General features: G+C 37.3%; 1 protein-coding gene across 1 annotated transcript in view; it reads right to left on the reverse strand.

Moving 5' to 3' along the window:
• The window catches only part of LAMA2 (laminin subunit alpha 2), a 395,150-nt gene that overhangs the window by 282,633 nt on the left and 98,404 nt on the right, over positions 1–14,113 (reverse strand). Inside the window, exons 10-11 of the mRNA XM_040449243.1 lie at positions 2,708–2,809; positions 1,054–1,265 (exon numbers count right to left, since the gene is read on the reverse strand). Of these exons, the coding sequence (XP_040305177.1) occupies positions 1,054–1,265; positions 2,708–2,809 (314 nt within the window). The remainder of the gene's footprint in view (positions 1–1,053; positions 1,266–2,707; positions 2,810–14,113) is intronic.

A 14,113-nucleotide genomic window follows, 5' to 3' on the forward strand; every position in this document is an offset into this window, starting at 1 on the left:
AAAGCTCATTCAGACATAGCTGAAGTTTGAATTTTCTTGGACAAACACATCACTGTTTTTAAAATGGAAAGCTTATAATCAGTCAGATATAAGCAGGTTTGATTCCAGTCAAAAGTTCTGTCTTTAGGGGCACCTGGGTGGCTCAGTCAGTTAAGCGTCCAACTTCAGCTCAGGTCATGATCTCATGGCTCGTGAGTTCTAGCCCCTTGTCAGGCTCTGTGCTGACAGCTCAGAGCATGGAGCCTACTTAGGTTTCTGTGTTTCCCTCTCTCTCTGCCCCTTCTCCCTCTCAAAAATAAATAAAACACTAAAAAGAAAAATTCCCTCTTTAAAGAAAAAGAAAGGAAAACAACTAATTCTATGTAACAGGCACTTTGCATAATTGCCACATATAATTTTCGCAATGACCCCTGAAAGGTAGACACTATAATCTCCACTTCACACTTGAAGAAAGCAAGTTTCCACAAGGACCAATCACTTGCCAAAGTCACACACAAAATAAGCAGTTGAACTCACTAAATTCCTAGTTAGTTTGGCTCCAAGCTTATGCTCTTTCCTCTACAACACACAGCCTTATAGTCTTCCATGAAGAGACTTGTGATTATTTCAATGAAGGTGCTTAGGTTTCTTATTACAAACCACATGCTATTAAGTTAGAAACTGGTTAATTAATTAATGGAAGAAAACGGTTTACAAACCACTTTCCGAATATGGATACCCTGGAATTATACCTCTTTAGTTTCCCAGTGTCTGAGTCATCATAAATGAGACTTTATTCTCCAGTATAGAGTTTTTCAGAATATGGATCCTTTTTTATCACATGTTCTAGCTGAATTGTGAAGGAATCATTGATACTAGAAAAGGGCTAAGACAAATTTCTTTTGGGTGTTTAAATTTTAAAGTTTTAATAGAAACGCTTTTCAGAAAACTAGCCCTTGATTCTTAACTACTATTTGCAGAAAACCTGCATATCTTTAAAGTCACTGTTCTACCTAATGCATGCTTGCTCCAAAGAAGTGTGTGAACACTGGGAGATGCAGTTCTTGAGTTTACCTGAAGGTGGCATCCATCCCAAGGCTGTAGGTGATTTGTATGAGGACTCTCTTTACATTCGCGAGCACTGTCATAAACTCTCTTCTACTGACAGGGAAATTTGTGCCATGTATGGTAAACAATTCTTCTTTAAGTGACAATGAATGGATATGTTCTTCATATGGTTGCAGATACACCTCGTCTTGGACTGTGCTGATCCTCAAGTCACTTCCCTAAAGGGGGGGGGGGGGAAGGATAAAAGTGTGAAAAGAAGGTATAAAAGGGTAAAAAGTATCCATATTTGGATTTGCCACTTTGTGAATTATCCTCAGATTTTTAATTCCAGGTTGGCTTTCCTTGCCGTTTAGTATATTTCTGGTATATACGAGAGGAAGAGAAGGCAATTTAAATATTAGCCTTAACCAGATGCATTGCTAAGCATAAGCTTTGTTATACATAACCTTGTTTCCACTATTAACTAAATAATAGATACTTGGCAACTCATGCATGCCATGTGATTACAAATACCTATTTAACGCAAGTGCATAATAATTGGCATAATTCAAATATATTAGTTTATGGTGAATGTAGGTTGTATAGAAAAATAGGGAAGAAAAGTTACAACAGTGTATTGTATTAAGCTATGGTTTTAAAGGACTTTTCTATATGGGAAAACAAACAGAAACCAACAAGAAAAGTCCTGCAGTCTAGCATTCACAGTAAGATAATGGCATCATAATAGGGAATGTATTGACTGACCTTAAGGTTATCCTTCTTAACTGAGTTCATTTATATTAATAATACAGAACTTCACATTTTACATTTAAAGAACCCCTTTTATCTCAAAGGAATTCCAAGACATACTTCTAGTTTTATAGATACACACACATGCATATATATTTAATGATATATATCATCCAGATCACTTCCTCTAATACTGGAAATATTTATTTTAGGGGAAGAATTTTGTCATTGATTCAGATGCATGAAAGGTTCAAGAAGAAGAACAACAAAGCCTGGTGCTAAATCAACATCAGCCCACTGGAACCACAAATGTACATGCAAGTGTGTGCTCTGAGGCTATGTGAGAGTTGGAGGAAGGGTATGCATTATGTGAAAGGAACAGTATGAGAAAGGGTGGGGGAGGGCCTCTAAGATATCTTTAGGCTTCCCACATTGTAGAATTGCCTATGGCCCTCCAAATCCTGAAAGTAATTTCTCCTATATCTTTCCTACTTAAATGAGGAGTTTGGAAGTCAAGATTTAACTACACCTAAATAAACAAGCTTCCTTTTTCATTTGTGTCGGCCTAATATCAACAAAGAAGTAGACAATAAAATCTACTTGGAAGAAAGGGGAGATGGAAAAAATTAAACAATGTAAATCATCATTTGCATAAACACTTGATCACTCTTATATTCTTGGGTACATGGTCGTTATACTTTTAATTTAAATTCCAGGTCTGGTCTAAAGGTCTTCCTTATCATGGCAACCTAACGAATATGTTCAGTCTTTTAGATATATCTTAGTGTGAAACATAAGGCTGGCATAAGAACATTTCCCAGGATACGGTGTTTTCTAGAGTTGTATATTAAATTAATCTCAAGCCAATCAGGTAAGGAATAATCTAAGAATGTAAAACAGTTGAACATAAGTGATCCACTCCGTACTTTACCTCTAAGATAACCATAATCTGGAGAACGTGTTCTGTATCTTCTTCCCCTTCTTCAAAGTCATATGAGATGGCAAATGTCAACTGTCCTCCAGCTGCTGTAAGCTACAAGAGAAGAGATGCGTAATCATTACAAGACAGGAGATGGGCTGTTAAATCATATTTTACTTATTATTTTAAAATCATTTTATTGTTCTAGAGGGTAGGATTTGGAAGAAACAGAAATCACAAGAGTGCAGAGTGAGAATGATAGACATTTCTTTAGCAGTAACCTTTATACGAACCTTACCCATCAACAGCAAGCCTGACATAAATATAAATTCATGTATTATTTTCCCCAGGATTGCAGGCTTGCTGAAATAGGTTAAGTTCTGTGAAACCAAACACAGCCCCTCCTGTCATTTTCCTCGTCTATAGCTTGAGCTTTACAATTCCCAAGCAGAAAAGGATCTTTGTCAAAATTGGGAGATTTCTACCCATCCCCGAGGGTCACTCACTTTCTGTTGGTCTGAACGCTTTGAACAAAGACATCACTCCATTTGACAGCGACGTTACATAAACTATAAGCTAAGCTGGGAAATGTCGGTCAAAGAAAAATAAAGGAATAGCGGCAAATTTTATATTATGATACAATTCAACCAAAACTCTCAAAGAAGATACACTTTTCCCCGTGCAATCAAATATGCTTAGTTGGAATGAATGCTATTATTCCTTTTCATTAAATAAACCTCCTTCCTTCCAATATGCACGTCAAGCCCTGTGTTAATGGATGTTTGAGGTTTACATCTTCTGACATTGACAGTAACCTTGTAGAAAGGGAAAAAAAATAGGAAAGCAAGATCATTTATAGGACAGGAATCAACATTGGGGCTTGAGTGACAGATTCAATGCAAATACGGCAGTCCATTTTTAAAAATTCCACTCCGGCATTGTAAATAAAGACATTCATAAAACAAAGCTGATGATTTGTATTCTGCTGTTTCCTCCGTGCTGACAAACAGAGACCCAGCTTCACAGCCATCAGCTCTCCGTGGCCTCTTACTGCAGACCCTGACCACAAAGCAATTCTGGGCGATGCACTGGATGGTGGAGGAGCCCGGATTCCTTGCAGAGTCGTTCCATGGGGAATGGCACATAGCTCTCCATGGCTGATGAAATACGGTTTTCAACTTGCAGCTCCGCAATGTCTTCTACGAGCTCATTACATGGAGCTCTACAAGGAACTAGAATTCAGAAAACTTTTATTCCCCTGTTCCCCTGAGAAATAGCCCTACTCTAATGTCTTCTCATATATAAAATAATAAATATCTGCCTGGACTATAGCGCTTGGCATCATTGTGAGTAACAAGGGTAGATCAATGTAAAAGGTTTTTGGTTCTATTAAGATAAGCATCCAAAATATCACCTTGCAATAGAAGAGTCCAGAAAGGCAGCAGGAAAGAAGGCTTCATATATTTCAGAGAAGACTGAACTAATTTTCTACATTAATAAAAATATTTAGCAGGACGTAGGGATGGAGTTTGGGGAAAACACAAGGATATAGATCTATAATGTTGCAAAACTTTTGAGCTTCCAGTTATATTTTGATCATGTAAAATTTGGACTATGTGTTTTTATTTTCTTTGGAATATGTTTCTCTAAAAAAAAAAAGAAAGAAAAACACTCCATTTTAATTCATAGTTTCTTAATTTAAAAATTATACAAATGTGTGGACCTCAGAGATAAAGCTAATGCCTATTTTGCTAATAAAAAGAGTCAAAGTGAGTGCAATTTGAATATCCAAGCTTTTCAGACTTGAGATAAAATAGAAAAATGTTTGATTTGTTACAATATTTCATTTGTTTATGCCATTTCCACACCTACTCATAATAATTATGAAATCATCTAGCATGTAAAACACTTTGAGAGACAAATGAGGGTGGAAATGGAGAAAACAAACAAGAAACAAATATAGAAAAAGAAAGGGCTCTTCTGCAGGTCAGCGATCATATATAAAACATGAACGAAGGAGTGAAATTAATTCAACCTATTCTTCTGAGGGCTTATCATTACTATTATAGTAATAAAAATGAAAATTTGCCCTTCACTCACATTTCATAAAGCAACTGTCCCCAACTCTTTTCGTGGATCTCCCATACCTATACATCAGTATTATTAGAACTAATTTTTGAATCCACTAACAATTTTCATGAGTGAATCCATTTTACTTCTACCTAAGTTATGTGAAAAACAGACCATTTTAAAAAGGTGTATGTTGAGTTACCAGATTTGTTTTTTCCTCCAAATCAAGTACCCATTTCTAGAATATTAGAATCACTATCTTTTTCACTCACTGTAAAGGTGTATATTTATGGCTATTTCTATATTGGTACTTAGTCAAGTACTTTGAGTAATTTTGAAAAAGGATTATTTAAGGTAACATCCCACAGTTTATAGGTCATATTCTTAGGAATAATCACTTAATCTCTGTTAAATTCCTTTCCCTCTATTTTTCCTTGACCTCCATTATCTCTTCATAAGCAATAAACCCAAGCATTTCCTGATGTTGCCAGCTAATGTGTCTTTCCTGACAAGTACATACCATCATATGAAAGTCTCTGTGATGAGTCAATTATAAGACAGCATCTTCTTTTCTGAGGGATCTCGTTTTTTGGGGAAAAACCTGTAGCAATATTCAGAGTACAAACTGTCCTTTCCTATAGCTTTGGATGAAGAAGTCTCTGCCTCTTCTTCTACCTGTCGCTCCGTATCCCAAATGGCTCTTATGTGTCTCTTTCAAGTCCTTGCATCCCCACTCTCCTATATTCCCTTAAGTATCCCAGTCTCCACGCTCTCCGTTAAATCCAATGTGCACTGGACTGCCAATCATCAGCTGACTTTACTGTCTCCTCTAGCCATTATGTATGGTTATTACTTTCACTGCCGAACTCTCAGATACAGGACATTACATGCATTTTCTTTATTCTTACCCATCCAGCCTTTCTTATTTTATCTATTGCATCCTGTCTTAACCCTTGGTACTCCACTAAAAATGTTTCTTGAGGGGTACCTGGGTGACTCAGTCGGTTGAGTGACCGACTTCGGTTCAGGTCATGATCTCACCGTTTGTGAGTTCGAGCCCCGCGTCGGGCTCTGTGCTGACATCTCAGAGCCTGGAGCCTGCCTCAGATTCTGTGTCTCCCTCTCTCTCTGACCCTCCCTCATTCATGCTCTGTCCCTCTCTGCCTCAAAAATAAATAATCATTAAAGAAAAAAATTTAAAAAAAATGTTTCTTGAGGGGCACCTGGGTAGCCCAGTTGGTTAAGCCGCCGACTTCGACTCAGGTCATGATCTCAGGGTTTGTGGATTTGAGCCCTGTGTCGGGTTCTATGCTGACAGCTCAGAGCCTGGAGCTGCTTCAGATTCCATGTCTCCCCTTCTCTCTGCCCTTCCCCTGCTCATGCTCTGTGTCTCTGTCTCTCATAAATGAATAAACATTAAAAAAAAAGTGTTCTCGGAAGTTCATTTATGAACTCTACCTGGCAATGGACCTTCTGCTTCTGTTCAGTTTTATTGTTAAATCTGTATGTAGCATGTAATAGTTCTTAAAATTCTCGACTCCTTTGTCTCCTGTTGTACCAAACTTTCATAATACTCCTTCCTCTGTCTTGGTCATACCACTATCTCATTTGTAGAAACATTTTTCTTTCTTATTCTATACTCTGTGTATGGATGTCTGCAAAATTCTTATTCCCTTTGGTTACCCTTTCTTATTGTCTCCCCATTCCTCTCTCATGGATTTAATTATGTTTGTGCCTGGTTCCTCATCTGTATCTTCCACCCTGTGCTGTAGCCATGTATTAGTTAGCTCAGGATGCCATAACAAAATACCAAAGACTGGTGCTTAAACAACAGAAATCAGATCAAGGTGTAGGAAGAACTGGTTTCCTCTGCAGCCTCTCATCTTGGCTTGTAGATGGCCACCCTCACCCTGTGTCCTCATCTGGTCCTTCCTTCTGTGTTTGTCAGAACACACTATTCTATTGGCCTTCTTCTTATAAGGACTCCGGTCATACTGGATTGGGCCCACCCTAATTCCCTCACTTTAACTTAATTATTGCTTTAAAAATCCTTTCTCCAAATAGTGTCATGTCCTAAGATTCTGGGGGTTAGGACTTCATCATTAGAATTTGGGGGGAGGGATACAATTCTGCCTATCGCAGTCCTGTACTGATTGTTTGGTTTTTTTTAACTTTTTTTTTAACGTTTATTTATTTATTTTATTATTTTTTTTTAATTTTCTTTTTTTCAACGTTTACTTATTTTTAGAACAGAGAGAGACAGAGCATGAACGGGGGAGGGGTAGAGAGAGGGAGACACAGAATCGGAAACAGGCTCCAGGCTCTGAGCCATCAGCCTAGGGGCCGACGCGGGGCTCGAACTCACGGAGCGCGAGATCGTGACCTGGCTGAAGTCGGACGCTCAACCGACTGCGCCACCCAGGCGCCCCTAACGTTTATTTATTTTTGAGACAGAGAGAGACAGAGCATGAACGGGGGAGGGTCAGAGAGAGAGGGAGACACAGAATCTGAAACAGGCTCCAGGCTCTGAGCTGTCAGCACAGAGTCCGACGTGGGGCTTGAACCCATGGACTGCGAGATCATGACCTGAGCCGAAGTAGGGCGCTCAACTGACTGAGCCACCCAGGCACCCCTGTACTGATTGTTTAATAATGTCTCAAACACTCAACATTCCCAGTTAATCTCATTATCTGGATCTTCCCAGGAAACACACTTGATTATTTTCCCAACTCCCATGATTGGGTCAGGTCAGTTGCTTTATTTCTCTGTTTCAAATGAGAAACTGTAGGTGTCACACATATTGTTTTCACTGTATTATTTATATCAAATTAGTCTCAATCTTATTCTCTTGAAATGCTTTTCCTAGCTTTCCATTTTCATTGCTGCATCACCCTTACTAGGTCCTCACCAAGCATTTGAATTCAATTCCCTGACTTCAGTCATTTTTTTGGCTGGGGGGGCGGGGGGGGGGGCGGCGGATTTTTATTAACTGTTACTTCTGTTGTTGCCTCTGTCATGAAGAGCCTACAGTGGCCCTGGGATCTATAATATCATTTGAGTTTCTACCCAGTTTCATAAGTCTAGGATCTATTTAGCGCCCTTTTCACAAACTCTGCACAGGGGCTCCAGGGCCCTGCAGTAAACTCACAAAGGCACCGTAGGATACTGTAAACATTTAAAGGAAACACAAGCAACACTGTGTATCTGTTAGACGCCAGCTTGAGGTACTTCACAGTTTTAACATTAATGTCATATTCCTTTCAGAGATATTCTCAAAATGTTGAACTGTGTTTTTTGGGTCCTTGCACTTTCAGCAATGTCATGTCTTTGGTAAGCAAAGTTTTCAGTGTGTGCTATGATAAAAACCACTTACTGCACAAAAATCAATGTGAAACAGGAATTAAAGGTAGCCGTGTGCACTCTGTTTCTAGGTTTGAACAGTTGTGTTATTACAGGCACACAAATCTCCTCTAGTAAGTCATTGTGGTTATGAAAAAAAAAGAGATTATTATATGGCCTGAACTTACGTGCCTTATCTTTTTCAATGGTTGCTAAATTGTTAAAATGTAAATATTTATGAAGCTGTTGGGTCGTAACTACTGTGGCATGTTTCAGTTGGTCTAGGAGACACTGTGAAAAAAAAATACAAAGACATTCAGAATACCACAAATTGAAGAAGTTTGTGAATTTCAGATTTAGCCTCTGTTTATATCTACCCATTCTGCTACTTAGATTTGCTTCAACTCATTTTCCTGCTGAAATTCTCACTCCTACAGCTCTCTGACTATTCAAATCTGCTTTTCTTTCTTTGCTTGGCTAGTGTCCCACTGGTCAGAAGACTGAAGAGGGAAAAGGGTTTTTTTTAGTGATATTCCCGAAGACTCAGTGGCAACCACAACAGATAAGAGAGCTAACGGACTTTACAACAGGTAGAGCTCTGCATAGACCATCTCATCCATTAACACTGAAGAATGCATTCTAACAATACATCCCATGACATTGGTAAGTTACACGTACTGTGCATAGCTTTAATTTTCCACAATTTGGGGCTATGTAGACTCAATTTATTAATTTTATCTCTGAGACTTTCAAACTCATCCATTTTGGGGACAACACTGGTTACTGTAATTTTGCAGAGCACTAAAAGTACTTCCAGCACATTTCATTTTCTCTGGCTATTGACAAACAAAACTGTCACTATTCTATTGGCCAGAGAAGTATGGTTTTCCACAGGAAGAATTAAGTTCAATTCCAGTTCACATTGAGGCAATTGTTACATTTGCTGGGTAGATTAGACTATATTTAGCAGAGATGAAAGTTGTATTCCTTTTCAATACAAAGAGAAAGTGAATTTAATGGGAACAGTTCATTTCATCAGGGTCCCCAAAGACCTAGTTTTTTTTGTTGTTGTTGTTTGTTTGTTTGTTTTTTACCTTTCTTCATATCTATTAAGCAAAATTCTCTTTGGAAAGATTCAGATATCAAATTGAGAAGCAAGGAAAAGAAACAGGGCACATTCATTCCTGGTTCAGGTCTAAGCCCTTCCTGATCTTCAAATTCACCCCATTAAGAAAAGAGCAACACAAGTAGCTGTTTCCCATGAGTTCCTGTTTTAATTCTACCTTCAGGGGAAAGAAACAGCTTGTTTGCAAGTAACATTACAGTTACTATGCAATATATAACCTAATGTCACACATAATAATGTACTGTGCATGCAGCACATTGCATTAAAGATTTAATGAGGCAGGAAAGTTCTCCCTCATGAGTGGAAAAGGCTAAAGGTAATTCATAAAACCAAGCTTTACAACAGTATTTAGTATTAGGCTACCTGTGTTCTAGCCTCCCCCACTCCCAATCTCAAGAAAAATGAATTGAAAGGTGAAGGGTGGATGATCTATGGGGGACAATACACTCGGGGGGAAGTTCTTTCATAAAACAAGCCTGGAATATTTGGTTGTCTGATGTCAGAACATCGTCTCTCTTCTTCCACTAAAGGGGTGTAAAATCTAATATTGACTTTTGCTTACCAGAGCAAATATTTCAGGAGGGATGTACTAAAATCAAATGAAGAAAAGTGTAATATGGAGCAGGATAAATGAAACATATATGTTAATTTCAGTTTAGCATCACAAACATGGCGAGTGGTTCATCTTTCTAGATTTTGAAGCTCCAATGCCTTAAACTGTGAAAAAGTATCTCTCTCACAGAAGTGTTTACTGATGCATCTATTCATGGAGCTCTATATTAACATAGAAACAGAACTTCATGTTTTGTCATGCTTTTTGGTACATTTATAACATTGAGATAAGAACATGTTTCTCTTCCTTCCAAGTTTGATAGTTAGAATAGAACAGGTCTAAGGGGATGTTGAATTAGAGAACAGGCAGAATTTACAGAGGAGGTCTTAAAGTTACATCACCTTAACGCAGAGAAAAAGAAGTAGGAGTTGTGAGCATCAAACAGAAACAATACATTCTGGAAACACTGGGCTGGAAGGCAAGAGGCTACATTATGTAGTCCAGGAGATACAAAGAGGAAAATCTTCAGGATTTTCTTGCATGCCTACTTCCGTTCTTCCCTTCTTTTCTTCCTCTCCACCTGCTCTGCCTCTTTCCTTCCTTTTATCCATCTCCTCCTTTTTTCTTCCTTCTCCCCTCTTCCCCCACCTCTTCTCCTCTTCCCTGCCCCCACTAGTTTCATCTTCTCCTTCTGATTTTTTTATCCTTTAGACATGGCCACTTCCAACCTGATAATGTTGCACTCCTTTGTATTTTGTATCATCAGAATTTCATAAGTATCCAAAGTAGGGGTGAAAATTACAAAGCGACCAAACCAAGGACAGAATCTTCTCGCAGCCCCTCAGAGATACTCTCTCAGTGAAACAACAACTGACCAATCAGTGTCCTTGGAGTCCAGTCACCCAACTGCTTGAGAAATTAAGTATGAACTTATATGAGTTTCTACAAAATTAGTGGTTTATTCACTTGAATAACACCAACCTATTTCAGCATGAGGCCTCTCATGTAACAAAGTCAGCCCAATTGTACTTTCTCTATACTCTCTTATGATTCAAAGCAAATGGAATTATGCAGGTTCGATCAGGTAAGAATGTTTTTGGCTGTAACTGAAAACCAGACAATTAATGATTCTTATATAACAAGAGGTGCAGAAGAAAACACATCAAATTTTAAAATACAACCAACAGGTTATTTCCCACTCACCGGGGGGGGGGGGCCCCATTTCATGTATTTTCTACAAACACTTACTTAGATCCATTTGGGGACACTTAAAAATATAAACACCCCATAAACAGATTTGCTAAACATCATAATAAGATGATGAAGTGTTTACAAGTACAATATCCCATACATAAATTAAGATTTAGTGTTTCCTCTAAGTGTTGTGACTGAGAGAACCACTTATCACTTTGAGACTTGCACGGATCAAGTACTGGGTGGAAATAATGCAGTCTCCACAGATGTGAGTAAATGGTAGCAGCCAAATTCTCCAAACTGCCTTTTGTTATCAAGCCCTGACTCAAAAACAGGATCTTTGCAACAGCTGTTTGTCTTCTGTTTACTTACTTAGGTTTGGATGGAATGCTCCATTGGTACCCTTGTTGTAGTTTGGATTAATTTATGTGTAAATATTCAGTACAAAAAAGTACATGCGATACAGAATTAAACACTGATCTCATCAAATGAACTGTAAATTATGGTTTTATGTATACATAACTTTCTTATTGACCAGGGCTTAAACGTTTTTCAAGTTCTCTGCCAAGAAAACAGAAAACTGCATTCCCATGATATACAACATGGATGTTGATTAAAATAACAACATACATTTTAATCCAAGTTCCGTCAAGTTAAAGAGAAACAGGCTTACTATTTTTATATAATTGACAAATGAATATATATTTTTTATATATTTATGCATACATAAATCCTTGTGAAAAAAGCTAGGAGAACATTGTAAAAAGGAGATATCAATAATGCTCTTTTCTATCTGAATAAGAAGTTTAGCTAATCTTTTACTGCTTAAGCGTTTTGCCTTATAAGGATATTCATTAGTCTGGATCGTATATAGCTATTTTATAGCTTTCCCCTCTTATTACAAAAGCAGGAATAAAAGTATAATAAACAGAATTCTTATCTTTCCTATAGGTAATTTTCAATGTTCTTGCCTCAACAACACTAACTATGGCTGGAAGGGCCATATGCTTAAATGAGCTCAATCAATTCCAGGCTACATTATTTAAATAGAGGTTATCTTGAACTATCAGACAACTTATTTCTCACAAAGGTAGATGCCAAAACACCAGTCTTGGAATACTATCTTGATTTGATTCAAAATTGATCTACCTCTCTTCCTTTTTCTCTTTTCCCTTATTCATGAACTCTGCAGGCGACTCTTTATTATAGCAGTAGAAGCTGGTTATGAATTTTAGAAGAAAAGATTCCCAAAGATGCAGTGGGAACTAAGTCACACCCCAGAGGAGGACCAACAGGCTAATACAATACATTCTAGTGCCTCCTTCCAGAATGAACAGATAAAGATTTGCATGAGTTTCTGACATGTCTGTTAACATGGGAACCATATATAAATCACACAAAAGATGAAGCTCATTCCCAGAGATTTTCCAGACCTGGTTTTGGATTCTGGTTCTGCCTTTAAATGTTGTACGGCCTTTGGGGAAGTTATCTATGCTTTCAGAATCTCAATTAATTTTCACTAAAATGCACTGAATTACACCTACTTCAGCAGTTTGTTATGAAGGTGAGATGAGCAAATATTTATAAAAGTCTTCAGCTGATACCTAGCACATAGTATATATTCAATGAATGTTATAAATTGTACTATTTTAATAAAAATAACTTTCAAAATTAATACATACACACTTCACTCTAAAAACTTAACCATAATGATATTTATTTCATGATTCTAAATGCACTTTAAAATCATAGCATTTCGGAAGAGACCACAGTGTTGGCAAGATCTTGTCCATGTTTTAATGTTTCCCTATGGTACTTTGCATAAGTATCTTACAGATAGTAGATATTGTGTAAATATGTGCTGAACTTTCATCAAATTCAACACCATATATCATTTCAATGTATTATAGTTGGAGAAGATATAAAAAAACTGGTACAAAAAAATTTGTAGTACCCCCATGAGATAGCTTGTAGTTGTTATTAGAATAGGCCTTTATTGGTTTCTCTATTCTTATCTTTGTCAGTACTAAAAACAGACCAAGGGAAATATGTCTATTTGAGTTTTTTGGTGATTTGAGCTTACTGCAACAATTTACTGTACTGCTGACTGGCAAACTATAAGTGCATTTATTTTAAAATAAGGCCCTTTAGCATGTGGGAAGTTTGATCTGCAGCTGAAAGGAAAAATCAATATTTAAGTCATTTAGACATTTACACACATAAAGCAACTATATGTCATCGCTTTTCACCAGATTCTATATGCTAAGATAATAGTGTAAATTCCAGCAGCCACTAATACATATTTTATAAGTTACAAATACATTTTCAATATGTTCTGATATATTGGCAAACAATGTACTCTCTGTGTTAAAAAGACACGTAGCATACAGATTAAAGGGAGCAATGATCCCACCGCAATCATCGCTAGTCAGAGCACATCCTTGACACCACTATTTAAGAGAAGAGTTAACAAATTAGAGGTCAGCGGGGAGGTGTGACCAGGATGCTGAGGGCTCTAAAAGCACAACAAGAGGTTCAGAAAGGTAATGGGGATATTTAACCTTAAAGAATAAAAGCCATAGGAAAAACATGATTATTTTATTCAAATATCTAAAGGTCTATCATGTATAATAAAAAGAAACTTTGCTCTCTTTGTTGCATAAAAATGGAGTCTACCTAAAGGAAGTAGGGGGTATTTCTTGATCCAGCATAAAAATTAATTTCTGATATCTAGAACTGTTGAAAATGGAATGAGTTTTGTAGAGTGTCCATATCCTTGAAGACATATGAATAGAGGTCCATCTGCCTGGGATGATAAAGAAGGAATGGCCACATCTGCCAAGAGGTTGGACTAGATCTGATATCAATGGGCAATTTGCAATTCCACCATGCGAAATTTTACAGCTAATTTACTAACAGTTGGTTAATTAAATATCACGGTAACCCTTTTCAATTTGTATTGTAGAATATCAGAATAGTAATTACTTTTATATACACCAGCTCCTTGCTGTGTGATTTTAGAAATAATACATTTAGAGGACAAACGACACATTTCATTAAGAGAAAACTACTTGTATAGACATCATTAGAGATTTGCAATGGCATAGTGGAAAAGAGTATATGGGTTCTAGAACTA

This window comes from Herpailurus yagouaroundi, unplaced genomic scaffold, assembly GCF_014898765.1.
Source record: "Herpailurus yagouaroundi ecotype Mexico unplaced genomic scaffold, PumYag 198, whole genome shotgun sequence".
Lineage (NCBI taxonomy): Eukaryota > Metazoa > Chordata > Mammalia > Carnivora > Felidae > Herpailurus > Herpailurus yagouaroundi.